This window comes from Henckelia pumila, chromosome 4 (genome assembly GCF_033568475.1).
Source record: "Henckelia pumila isolate YLH828 chromosome 4, ASM3356847v2, whole genome shotgun sequence".
Lineage (NCBI taxonomy): Eukaryota > Viridiplantae > Streptophyta > Magnoliopsida > Lamiales > Gesneriaceae > Henckelia > Henckelia pumila.
The window spans coordinates 47,385,515-47,399,765 of NC_133123.1; the positions used below are offsets into that span (position 1 = coordinate 47,385,515).

Consider the following 14,251-nt stretch of genomic DNA (forward strand, 5'->3'; position numbering starts at 1 on the left):
CTTAATTATTGTTCATACCAAGAAATTGTAACTAGAAAATTCTCATTAGTAGCAGCAAATGGTTCAGAACACGGGACTTCATAAATATTCATAAAACAAATTTTCTGCACAGAAAAATCAAAAAATTGTAACAATAAAGTTGCTACACGATCATAAAATGAGATGAGAACATGAAAGACTTTTCGTAAGCGATTCATCCACTCTTCTAGAAAATAAACATAAACATCAATAGGTGAGCTAACAGCAAGAAAGATTTGGGGAAAAAAACTGAAAATGTGAAAAGTATCCATTGTATGCACACGAATGAAATATTAGTTACCTATTCATTGTATGTATGCACACAAAGCTCATTGATGTAATTGTCATGTTCATTGTTCACCACTCTGGTTGTGAGTTAAATGGATAAACGAGTAAACACATATTCAAATTACTTGATTGGGGCCAAGTGTAAACTAGAAAGTGGATAGATAGACGGAATAAAAGTAAAGAAGAATGTACCAGAATGACGGAAGGAGGAGCTCAAGGTCCACATTTCAGGTCGAACTACTTCAGATGATAAAAAAAACATGACGGACAATGGTGGCCGCAAAGTTAACCGATCCTAAGAGCTACAACAAGGAAAGATAGATCCTAAGAGCTACAACAAGGAAAGATAGGGTAACTCCTTGTGCTAGTCTGCTTCCGACAAACCTCATTGCTGCAAACTTGCAAGCCTTTTCTTTGGGAACTCCCAATTATTTAACCAAGATTACGATCAAACCGAATCATTATAAAGGTGCCCATCTATGTCCGGAATGAATCCTTTTTCCACCATCTCCTCCTTAATAATATCATAGGTTATCCGATTAGGAACCAATCCTTTCTCCAACATCTCATTAAGAAGTCTATTTGCTTCTTCCAGTTTGCCATTCTGACAGTGATCCTTGATCAACACATTATATGTCACAACATTTGGTCGCTTTCCTTCTTTTTCCATTCTTTTCATCATAGTCAATGCTGCTCTACGGTTTCCTTGGTGGCAATAACCAGCCACCAAAGCGTTGTATGTTACATGAGTGGGGTTCAACCCCTTTTGAGACATCTCATCAAGAAGCCTAACTCCATTCCTTGTTTGTCCGATCTTGCACATTGCATTTATTCTTATGTTGTAGGTGATTATATCAGCTTTCAAGCCATTTTTCTCCATTTCGAACAGAAGCTTATTTACTTCTTCAATATTTCCTCCGCGAAAATAACCACCAATTAAGCTATTATAGGTTGAAACATTAGGATACATCATTCTCTCTAACATCATATAGTATATAGATGATGCATCTTCCACTTTACCAGCTTTGCAATAAGCATCAATCAGAGTATTATATGTCAGTACATTGACAACAATCCCTTTCTTCACAATCTCATCAAGAAATTCTCTAGTTTCCGTCAACATATTTTTTTTAGCGAACCCATTAATTAGTGCATTATAAGTCGCGATATTTGGCTCCAAACCTGATTTTACCATGTCTTCTTTCAACGTCATTGCCTCATCAATTTTTCCACCGATGCATAATCCATTAATCAGTGTATTAAATGTTATTGCACTTGGCTTCAAACCTTGTTCTTTCAATTCCCTAAACAGTTTAATACCTGAAACCAGACTACCATCCTTGCAAGACCCATCAATGAGAATGTTATAAGTGACCACATTGGGGAGGACCCTATTCTCCATCATCTCCTTAAACAGCATCTTGGCTTGATACAATTTCCCCATCCCACCCCTCTTACAGTACCCATCAATCAAGGTATTATAAGTAACCACATTTGGTAGTACCTGCCGAACCTTCATATCCTCGACCATGTCTCGCGCTTTGTTCAACTTACCGGCCTTGCACAACCCATTGATCATTGTGTTGAATGTGATCAGATTCAACTCAATCCTTCTCCTGATCATCTCCTTGTACACAAACTCCAAGCTCCCTATTCTACATTCCTTGACCAACATACCCAGCAATGAGTTACACGAAAGCACCGAAAACTTAAACCCATAATCACCAGCCCTCTTAAAAGACTCCAAGGCCAAATCAAGCTTAGTGTTGTTCACATAAGATGACATCAATATATCAAAAATGATATGATTAGCACATAAATTATCACTTGAAGTTGAAAGGGCGTGACAAAATGAAGAAACTGGGGGAGCTTTTTCATGTTTCACAAATTTATGCAATAAAGCTCGAATCTTTGGATACTTTCCCTCATTTGCTAGAGAAACAAAGTGTTTGACGCTGTTTTCTAGGGAGCTGGCCTGGAAATTATACTGGAATATACAAAACGGCATTGTTAGTATACAAACGAAAAATTGCTAAATGCAGAAACAATATGCAAACTGCAAAGTGCTTTCACAGACTACAAAAGAAGCACGGGAAGAAAAACCTAAGAACTAAAAATTCCACCTATTTTCACCGGTAAACCTTCCAATAGTCAAATTTCCTGTGCAACATAAATTTACTTCTTTTTCTTGTTGTTATGCACATTCACACATTGGCAAAACTCAAGGTTTAACCCCAAGAATTAATTTTTATCTATTAAAACTTTCTCATCACAAAGAAAAATGAAGTAAAAATACTCGTGTATTATCAAGAACCCGATTACTACTTATGAAATGACACAAAGCTACATTTGAGGCAAAAAAAACTTACAATTAGATACTTCTCGAATTTAATTTCAACAGAAGATGAAGAGTTAGGACTTAGGTCCAATTGAAACTCAATCCAAGGTCCGGTTAGCCTTCGGGTTGAGCCCATCGAAGCAGAAAACCCTCCAGAAACTTTGAGGTACATTACTAATTTGATCTTGTAGATTTTTTCCAATGGAGGCGGGGGCCCATGGTGGCGGAAGGGGATGCCGAAGGCAATCAACGTGCGTAAAACTCATCAAACATCCATTGATGAGTAATGAACTTGCGAAGCTTTGTGGGAGTAATGGGGGATATAGAAGGGTTTTTTTATTATTACTTCAAAAAAAATCAAAATTAAGGTAGTAATACTGCAAAACGCCACTAGTAGTGGCGGACCCTGCGGTCCACTGCAAAAAAGCTGCAGCGTCTGCTGTCACTTGAAAAAGCTGACCGCACCACGCTTTCACGCGTGCTCAAAGTCTGCAACGTCCGTTTTGGGTCCGCTCCCGGCTTTTTGACCATGACATACTATTACAGCAGGCGTATTGAATGATTTTTTACCAACCCGACTTCAATTATTCGAGCATCTTCTTGGTTTTCTATAAATAAAGCTCAGCGTACTATAGATGTTCACACCTGTTGTGAATACGAAGCATTTTTCTTCATTTTTCTTCACAATATCTAAATCTAACTTTCCTGCCATTTGTTTCTTTCTTACACTTCTTAGGTCCAAAATTCTTCTATCAATTTGTTTAATTTTTTTCTCTTCGAAATGACTAGTATCGATGTACTCTTACATATTGGCGGTCGTGTTATTGTCGGGAATGGATCGGTCGAATATAGTATTCCCTATATTAGACCGATACGAGTACTGTGATTTATTACTTTGTTGGAGTTGGTTCAAGTTGTTTATGAAATGTTAGGAATCGATCTAATGAAGTTTATTACCAAGTTGTCAACAAAATATTCATTCATTGACATATCATCTTGGCATAAAGTTCAAGTCAATCTCGTTGATGACGACGCTTTAGAATTTATAATGCAATGTCCCAATATGCATATGTTGCATTTATATGTGGAAACAAATCCAATTGACCATCTCATTATCATGTTGGTTTTGATGAACCTGAATCATACATCAACACATCTCCGATTCAGGGTTCAATATACAACATTTTTTTGGCAACTGAAGAAGCAAAACAAGTTCAGATAGTATGTTTGAAGATTAAACAAGAAAAAATTTCAAACAAATGATGAAACACAAAACATTATCGATACACGAGATTGGATTGCATTACTTCACCTCGATGAAACAGGAGCAAGAGTCATGCTCCCCAGCTGGTAGGGATTCAAGCTCTTTTTCTTTGATGGATATCCTCAATGTAAGTAGACCATTCAAAGATTCCTACATTTAGGGAAATATACAAGATTAGTAATAGACTTGTAAGTTATATAAATAGCTAAATCACCTAACTTATTTTTACTTCACAAGATAAGAAATTTATTGTTAAAACAAGATGAACAATGAAGGATAAGGCATCATTTCATCTAATATCACAAAAAAACAGACAATAAAATAATGTGGATTTCTAGGCTCGTTAGTCGACACGAATATATGAAACAAATTTTTGTTCAGGCTAAATATGTTTTCAGCAATTCGATCATCACGTGAACAAAGAGTGAATAGAAATTGCAACTGGAGGAGATGGCTCTTTGTCCGGTGTTAAGATTAAATGCCTAGAATGATGATCACAGAGAGGGGGTGGAGTTTATAAGATCACACAAGAACGTACAAGCTGAAAGAAGAACCAACCAAAGACTTTTTTACTATTGTCGATAACAAAAATAAGCACCCTTTGTAAGTTTTCTCATTCTGATCGCACTGTATCTGTTAAAGGGTGAGGTGATACTTCACATTTTTATGCCAAGGTTCAAGCTCTCCCCAAAAGATTGGATACTCCATTTCTCCAAAGAAATTGTTAGCTGAGGTTATAAGTATTATTGTAACTAAGTTGCATAGCTTCACGTATTTATGTTTCACACACCGATGAGAAACATAAAAAGGGCAGGATATAGAAATATGGGTATTTCCATAGACATATCATTAGGTAGAAATTCATGTGAGGACATATAAGATAAAAAATTAAGAAAAATGAATAAATAAAAACAAGATTGGAGTTCGGTTGTAAGCTGTAGCTGTAATTAAAAATCTAAGAAATAAGATGTATGGATTGATTGTACACGTGAGAATAAATATTTTTATTTTTGGCCAATCTATTAACTGAAATAACTCACGAACACCCTCATCAAGAGACTTCTTCTCCTAACATTTACAATTTCACTTTACGTAGAAGTATAAGTATTATTGCAGGAATAGATCCTATCAAGGACTGAAACTAAGTACCGGCAATAAAAAATTTCAACAACAAGAAAGTTTGGTTCACATCTTCTAACATGAAGAAGTTTAGAAAAGATGCAGGTCCTGGTAACTTCATTATCCATAAAGTCAAAAATCATGGAACTGCATTATTCCTCATTGAAAGTCGAAGTGATGCAAAGCATTTAAGAAAATGATGCGTGCCTAGAAAGGTAAAAATTGAGGCCCCACCGATTCCAATTCCGGGTCATTATCTTCACGTGCAAGTTTTAATCTGTCGATGTACTTAAAAAGTTCTTGCTCAAATGAATTGACCTCTTTTAATTTGCCCATAAGTGAGCCGTGCTCACGGCTTATCTTTCCTGCGTCTGCAGGACCTTCCCACAGGTCTGGCTTATTCAGCTGTTCTGATAAGGTCTCCACCCTCTGTAATAATCTTTTCCACTGGTAGAGAAAATAAACATTCTCAAGAAAGACATAAACTGAATTCCACAGCTTGATTCAGCACAAGAATATTAATATATATAGCTATAAAAATAACTAAAAATAGTTTTCGATTACCATCTGCCACCCTACAAAATTATATACGAAGTCATAAATATGCAGCTATATCTAAAAACCAAATCTCCCTGAGACTGCAATAGCAAAACTCACAAACTAAATTTTACATTTCAGTTGACGCAAATTACATTCATTATTTTGTGATTAGGATTAGGACATGACCAAATTCAAACAAAGAACTCTTTTAACACTCATTCCAAAACATGAGGAATGAAAGCACGTTGGCTAGTGAAGGCAATGACTGAAAGTCTGAAAGCACGATACATGAAGCAACATGACATCTAGCCATTAAAGAAGACTGATACTTTACTCGTCACAAACAAACGGAACTTGGGAAGTATTATTCCTCCAACGATATTAGTGTGCCCATAGCATCAAAGGGTACTCTTAAGCAAATGAATTTTCAGTAAACCAAAACTACAACAAAGGAACAAATGATATCCAAATACTGTTAAGAGTACGCACTTACTCGTAGTCGTTTCTTGATAAGGTGGATAGACCGAGCGATGGCAGAAGCATGGCTCTTCCAATCATTCTCATTTTCATCATAAATGGTCCAATTATTCGCGATGATGCGTTCCACAGTTAGCCCATCAAAAGTGGATGACTCAACAGCAGCCTGTGAACACGCAAGACGGGTGAAAGTAGACCCATATTGAACTTTCCAGTTAAAGCTAAAAACTGATGGAAACCCATTATCAAATTTCCCAGCTGAAACAAACTGTTCATGAATTGGATTAAGGGAACAGCAAGAGGAATAAGAGAGAATTCGAGGGAGTAAATGGGTCTTCAGGAGGGATTTTCGAGCTGAATTGGAATGATACAATCTTTTCAGCAACAAAAATGACATCTTTTCTGAGGTATCATGGGATTGATCACGAGGATTTCGTGTTCCCAATTTTCAGAATTAGCAAGGGTTTATGGGAGAAGGGGAACTGCGGAGATGAACGGAATTATACGCATGTTGATGTTACGGTGCCGTATTGGACTCATGATTTTTGTTACAAAAATTGGCTTCTTCAGTTTTTTTTAGAATGCTAGGTGTACATAAAGTTTTAAAAAGTGGTTTACACGTTCTATTAAATTAGGAAAGTTTATCAAAATTTTTTTAAAATATTTTTATTTTCAACATAAAGCTATTTGTCTTGTTTAAAAAAACAATTAAAAATTATTAATATTTTTAATTTTATTATTTATTATGCAGTATTAGGGGAGTCAAAGTTCAGATAATTATCGTATTAAGATAGAGGTTTTGGGGTTCAATTTAGACCCAAAATATTTGAATTTTTTTTAAATTTTTAACAAAATAATTAAATACCCATAATAATAATAAATATATTTTGATTTATGGGTATTTAATATAATAAATATAAAAAAATAATCAAAATATATCTATTATTATTATGGATATTTAATTATTTTGTTAAAAATTTAAAAAAATTCAAATATTTTGGTTTAATCTGAACCCCCAAAACCTCCACCTTAATACGGAATCTGTGGATGCTATGTGTACATAAAGTTTTATAAAGTGGTTGTCTACCCAAAGTTGATGATCACCCGCATTGACTTGTTATCTTGGAGTGGCGTGTTTATCGGATTAACTTTTCTCCCGGAGTATTTTTAATTCATGCTTAAAAAGATGAGAAAAATGCGAAATACTTTTTTTTTCATTTTTGTAAAACATGTGTCGTGCTCGTTGGTATAAAATATCATGCATAAAATTAAGTTCAATCAAACGACTCAGAAATACCATCACTCAAAACTTGTATAAAATCTTTTTAAACAAAATAATGCTAACATATACGACAAAGCCAGAACTTCCTCATACATGCAAAACTTGAAACTATAAAATATGCGATCTGAAAATAATGTATTTAAAACATGATTCGATATTAAAATAACATGCTAAAACATGAGTTCTACTAAAAACATGCATAACATTAATAAAATGCATAAACTTTCGTGTACATGTTTGACATAAGATTTTCGGACATTCGTGCCATGCAAATATTTCTCGCCTCATGTACTACTCAGTCCCATGATTATATTTTCAAAAATTTCACTTCTCCATTCAAGAATATTTTGACAACGCTCATTCGAGAAAAAGCTAGGATCATGTTCCTGGAGTACGATATTTATACCAAAAAATAAAAAGGTACATTTTATTCAATTCTTGAAACATCATTCAAAACATCCAAGCAATAGTAGATATTTGATATTGATGTGTGTATTCTATTTTATATGATGTTTTTCTTGCAATGAACGATAATATTTTGAAAAAACGATGTATGATTGCATGTATCCGTGAAGCGTAGGTCGTTCTCCACGAGTTAAAATTATGGTTTGGGTATAAGGCTTTAAAAAAAAGAATACAAATTTGCTTTTATGATGATTTTGAAGTTTCGGTGTATTTTTGGAGTCATGTTCCTGAGTACGAGTTGTGAGTATATTTTTGCTGCAAGAGTTTCAAAAAGAGAAAAAAAATATGTTTTGATGATGATTTGAGTTTTGAGATGTTTTTGATGTCATGTTCGTAGATTCAAGTCGTTAGATTGATGTTTTGATGCATATGAATTTTTTTTTTTGGGTTTCCAAAGAGTCCAAAATCTATTTTTGATGAAAATCTAATGTTTGAAAGGTTTGGGAGAAATAATTTTAAAGAATAAAAAATCTAAATTTTTTATGTTGAGTTGTGTTTGATGTGTTTTTGTTTCGAAAACCTTGAGGAAGAATCGTTTTATGACTTTTATGTCGTGTTTTGAATCTGTTCTTTTGTTAGATATCGATTTTAAGTGTTTGATTGTGTATAAGATGTTTTGAAAACCAAAAAGGTGATTTGCGCCCCTTCCCGATGCTGCCTGCATAAAAAGTCTCGGGCTAGGGCGTGCAGCAATGTGCCCCCCTAGCTCGCCCAGCCAAGCTGAAGCCTGCAGAATTGCATGTTCCAGCCCGTAGGGTTCTGTCCAGATATTTTACACTGTGATTTTTCAACTTATTTTATGTGTTCGGGTTCTAAAATACATGTGATGGTCCTTCTAATGTTTTTTGTGTGTTTGATGTGTGAAATTTTTGTCGAAAACGTGGAAAACGGCTTACGTGGATCACTAACTATACATAACGTATGATGATCTAAGTATTTCTTTCATGAAAGTTATTTTATGTATGAAGCATAATATTTTATAAAATTTTAAGGGACGTGTTCACCTGCTTTTAAATAGCATGAATGTTTTTCAAGCATGAAAGTTTATGAGCATGAAAAGACTGAACATGAAAGGAATAATTTTCATTCAGGAATATTTTTATGTGAGTTATAATGATATGATGATGCATGAGAAGCTAAATTTTGATGTTTGAGTGTACTTGTGGTGACAACATGAGGTTGGTTCCCTTAAATAAGCTCTGGGGAGGGCCTTTTCAAGCAATGAATGTGCTCATGGGATAGACTTAGAGGAAGAGTTGTAATGTCCGAAAAATTCATAAATCCACTCACGAGAATTTAATTAATTATTATGAAAAAGTATGTGTTGAAATGTTTAAATTATGAATTCTTATGAAACATTATTTTGCATTTTTTTTCATATTTTTAATCATGAATGAGAAATATGGGACGTCACAATTGGTATCAGAGCTTGGCCTCTCCTATTGCGGTGTGGTTCGGGGACGAACCAAGCGGAAGCTGAAGAAGATGTGACACCTGAAGCCCAACGTTCTAGGGCGGTACATGATCTACAATATGGGTAGTTAATACCTAAAAGATGGAAACCCACCAATTAATGGGAGACGGGTGGCATGAATGAATCGATCTCACACTAGAATGAGAGGTTAAAAAAAATTTATATGTACTACTCATATCAAGAAGTTGCATATTTTTTTCGGGAGCTCATCATATAAGAACTCCAAAGTTAAGTGTATTTGACTTGAGGCAATTATAGGATGGGTGACCTCTTGAGAATTATTTCAGGTGCGTGTGTAGTGACCCTGCATGGAATCACCTACTAACTGGCAACTAATAACATGCAATAACTTAATAAAGAAAAATGCTTAACAGAGTAAAACGTGTGGAAACAAAATCCATAATTTACATATCAGCTTAGTATAAATCCAGGCTTAATACTGTAGTGATACAACCATATCGAAAAACTTAAAAGTAAACATTATACAGCTATATCGAATCCTGCTGTATAATTAACTCCTCAAGGCTCCTGCTCCCTAATCCTGCCTTGAACTACCAGCTCCGTCCATCCTGCGACCTGCCCCGTAGAATAGGGTGTCCAAGATAACAACTAGGACGTGAGAGCTAACGCCCAGTACATAAACATGAGTAAACATATGTATATAATGCATGCAACATGGTGACAAGTAAATGGTCATCTGAAAGTCATGCTCAGTACCGGCGCCACATGAGTGCTGCCACCGCGCGGATCAAACTCTGGGTGCAACCACAATCTTCTAGTACACCAGAGTAGTCAGACATACATGTCCCCGCCTTCGCGGTACTCTCAGTGTCAGACTATCGAGTATAGAGCTGAGCGGCTCTATAATCAGGTATAACAAGGTATAGGCTCAACGTGTATATGCACATGACATATGAATATGGAAAACGATAAATCATATATCATGCCATATAATAATGCCAAATAAATGCAATATATAAACATGTATACTCGCTGGAAATCTCATTTAATGTGTACGTACCTCTAGGCTAGTTCAAGTATAGTAGATCCTAGGTTCCAAGCCTATATTCAAAAGTTCACTGATACTCGCTGAAAGCACGATCCATGAAGCAACATGACATCTAGCCATTAAAGAAGACTGATACTCACTCGTCAGCGTCACAAACAAATGGAACTTGGGAAATATTATTCTGCTAAAACAACAAACTACGCCACAGGCCCGCGTGCAACGATATTAATGTGCTTATAGCATCAAAGGGTACTCTTAAGCAAATGAATTTTCAGTAAACCAAAACTACAAAAAAGGAACAAGTGAAATCCAATTACTGTTAAGAGTACGCACTTACTCGTAGTCGTTTCTTGATAAGGTGGACCGACTGGGCAATGGCAGAAGCATGGCTCTTCCAATCATTCTCATTTTCATCATAAATGGTCCAATTATTGGCGATGATGCGTTCCACAGTTAGCCCATCAGAAGTGGATGACTCAACAGCAGCCTGTGAACACGCAAGACGAGTGAAAGTAGACCCATATTGAACTTTCCAGTTAAAGCTAAAAAGTGAAGGAAATCCATTATCAAATTTCCCAGCTGAAACTAATTGTTCATGAATTGTATTAAGGGAACAGCAAGAGAAATGAGAGAGAATTCGAGGGAGTAAATGGGTCTTCAGGAGGAATTTGCGAGCTGAATTGGAATGATATAATCTTTTAAGCAACAAAAATGACATCTTTTCTGAGGTATCATGGGATTGATCACGAGATATTCGTGTTCCCAATTCTCAGAATTAGCAAGGGCATGGGAGAAGGGGAATTGCGGAGATGGTAAACGGAATGAGACATGTTACGGTGCCGTATTGAACTCGTGGTTTTTTGTTACAACTAGGTCATAATCCCAAAAATGGGCTCTCACCTTCGAAGTCCGTAATCTATCTTTAGATAAAAAGAACATTTTTTTAAAAAAAACTTTTAGTTATGTGAGTACAGCTTTTAAGGTGATCATTAATTTGAGCGTTGAAAAATTTTCGTTAGGCATCTCTTGTCATCTTTAATCTCATTTTATTACGCATCAAAGGGTACTCTTAAGCAAATGAATTTTCAGTAAACCAAAACTACAAAAAAGGAACAAGTGAAATCCAATTACTGTTAAGAGTACGCACTTACTCGTAGTCGTTTCTTGATAAGGTGGACCGACTGGGCAATGGCAGAAGCATGGCTCTTCCAATCATTCTCATTTTCATCATAAATGGTCCAATTATTGGCGATGATGCGTTCCACAGTTAGCCCATCAGAAGTGGATGACTCAACAGCAGCCTGTGAACACGCAAGACGAGTGAAAGTAGACCCATATTGAACTTTTCAGTTAAAGCTAAAAAGTGAAGGAAATCCATTATCAAATTTCCCAGCTGAAACTAACTGTTCATGAATTGTATTAAGGGAACAGCAAGAGAAATGAGAGAGAATTCGAGGGAGTAAATGGGTCTTCAGGAGGAATTTGCGAGCTGAATTGGAATGATATAATCTTTTAAGCAACAAAAATGACATCTTTTCTGAGGTATCATGGGATTGATCACGAGATATTCGTGTTCCCAATTCTCAGAATTAGCAAGGGCATGGGAGAAGGGGAATTGCGGAGATGGTAAACGGAATGAGACATGTTACGGTGCCGTATTGGACTCGTGGTTTTTTGTTACAACTAGGTCATAATCCCAAAAATGGGCTCTCACCTTCGAAGTCCGTAATCTATCTTTAGATAAAAAGAACATTTTTTTAAAAAAAACTTTTAGTTTTGTGAGTACAACTTTTAATGTGATCATTAATTTGAGCGTTGAAAAATTTTCGTTAGGCATCTCTTGTCATCTTTAATCTCATTTTATTACGCATCAAAGGGTACTCTTAAGCAAATGAATTTTCAGTAAACCAAACTACAAAAAAGGAACAAGTGAAATCCAATTACTGTTAAGAGTACGCACTTACTCGTAGTCGTTTCTTGATAAGGTGGACCGACTGGGCAATGGCAGAAGCATGGCTCTTCCAATCATTCTCATTTTAATCATAAATGGTCCAATTATTGGCGATGATGCGTTCCACAGTTAGCCCATCAGAAGTGGATGACTCAACAGCAGCCTGTGAACACGCAAGACGAGTGAAAGTAGACCCATATTGAACTTTCCAGTTAAAGCTAAAAACTGAAGGAAATCCATTATCAAATTTCCCAGCTGAAACTAACTGTTCATGAATTGTATTAAGGGAACAGCAAGAGAAATGAGAGAGAATTCGAGGGAGTAAATGGGTCTTCAGGAGGGATTTGCGAGCTGAATTGGAATGATATAATCTTTTAAGAAACAAAAATGACATCTTTTCTGAGGTATCATGGGATTGATCACGAGATATTCGTGTTCCCAATTCTCAGAATTAGCAAGGGAATGAGAGAAGGGGAACTGCGGAGATGGTAAACGGAATGAGACATGTTACGGTGCCATATTGGACTCGTGGTTTTTTGTTACAACTAGGTCATAATCCCAAAAATGGGCTCTCACCTTCGAAGTCCGTAATCTATCTTTAGATAAAAAGAACATTTTTTTAAAAAAACTTTTAGTTTTGTGAGTACAGCTTTTAAGGTGATCATTAATTTGAGCGTTGAAAAATTTTCGTTAGGCATCTCTTGTCATCTTTAATCTCATTTTATTACGCATCAAAGGGTACTCTTAAGCAAATGAATTTTCAGTAAACCAAAACTACAAAAAAGGAACAAGTGAAATCCAATTACTGTTAAGAGTACGCACTTACTCGTAGTCGTTTCTTGATAAGGTGGACCGACTGGGCAATGGCAGAAGCATGGCTCTTCCAATCATTCTCATTTTCATCATAAATGGTCCAATTATTGGCGATGATGCGTTCCACAGTTAGCCCATCAGAAGTGGATGACTCAACAGCAGCCTGTGAACACGCAAGACGAGTGAAAGTAGACCCATATTGAACTTTCCAGTTAAAGCTAAAAAGTGAAGGAAATCCATTATCAAATTTCCCAGCTGAAACTAACTGTTCATGAATTGTATTAAGGGAACAGCAAGAGAAATGAGAGAGAATTCGAGGGAGTAAATGGGTCTTCAGGAGGAATTTGCGAGCTGAATTGGAATGATATAATCTTTTAAGCAACAAAAATGACATCTTTTCTGAGGTATCATGGGATTGATCACGAGATATTCGTGTTCCCAATTCTCAGAATTAGCAAGGGCATGGGAGAAGGGGAATTGCGGAGATGGTAAACGGAATGAGACATGTTACGGTGCCGTATTGGACTCGTGGTTTTTTGTTACAACTAGGTCATAATCCCAAAAATGGGCTCTCACCTTCGAAGTCCGTAATCTATCTTTAGATAAAAAGAACATTTTTTTAAAAAAAACTTTTAGTTATGTGAGTACAGCTTTTAAGGTGATCATTAATTTGAGCGTTGAAAAATTTTCGTTAGGCATCTCTTGTCATCTTTAATCTCATTTTATTACGCATCAAAGGGTACTCTTAAGCAAATGAATTTTCAGTAAACCAAAACTACAAAAAAGGAACAAGTGAAATCCAATTACTGTTAAGAGTACGCACTTACTCGTAGTCGTTTCTTGATAAGGTGGACCGACTGGGCAATGGCAGAAGCATGGCTCTTCCAATCATTCTCATTTTCATCATAAATGGTCCAATTATTGGCGATGATGCGTTCCACAGTTAGCCCATCAGAAGTGGATGACTCAACAGCAGCCTGTGAACACGCAAGACGAGTGAAAGTAGACCCATATTGAACTTTCCAGTTAAAGCTAAAAAGTGAAGGAAATCCATTATCAAATTTCCCAGCTGAAACTAACTGTTCATGAATTGTTTTAAGGGAACAGCAAGAGAAATGAGAGAGAATTCGAGGGAGTAAATGGGTCTTCAGGAGGAATTTGTGAGCTGAATTGGAATGATATAATCTTTTAAGCAACAAAAATGACATATTTT

At 36.0% G+C, this 14,251-nt stretch overlaps 1 protein-coding gene across 2 annotated transcripts; it reads right to left on the reverse strand.

Moving 5' to 3' along the window:
• Positions 1–754: 754 nt before the first annotated feature.
• On the reverse strand, positions 755–6,544 carry LOC140863805 (uncharacterized). 2 transcript variants are annotated; one of them, XM_073267481.1, is made up of 4 exons: positions 6,061–6,544; positions 5,262–5,474; positions 3,957–4,058; positions 755–2,293 (listed from the first exon to the last, which is right to left on the reverse strand). In XM_073267481.1, the coding sequence occupies exons 1-4, from the start codon at positions 6,439–6,441 to the stop codon at positions 755–757; spliced, it is 2,235 nt and encodes a 744-aa protein (XP_073123582.1). In that variant the 5' UTR covers positions 6,442–6,544. The 2 variants fall into 2 exon arrangements, with proteins under 2 accessions (XP_073123582.1, XP_073123583.1); XM_073267482.1 differs by lacking the exon at positions 5,262–5,474.
• Between the last annotated feature and the right edge of the window lie 7,707 nt (positions 6,545–14,251).

Excerpts from the sequence above, each read along its gene's own strand:
- LOC140863805 (XM_073267481.1), bottom strand. The coding sequence starts at position 6,441 with ATGTCATTTTTGTTGCTGAAAAGATTGTATCATTCCAATTCAGCTCGA. Across the intron at positions 4,059-5,261 it reads ATGACCCGGAATTGGAATCG|GAATCTTTGAATGGTCTACT; the intron begins GTGGGGCCTCAA and ends CCCTAAATGTAG. Across the intron at positions 2,294-3,956 it reads CTTGCTCCTGTTTCATCGAG|TATAATTTCCAGGCCAGCTC; the intron begins GTGAAGTAATGC and ends TGTATATTCCAG.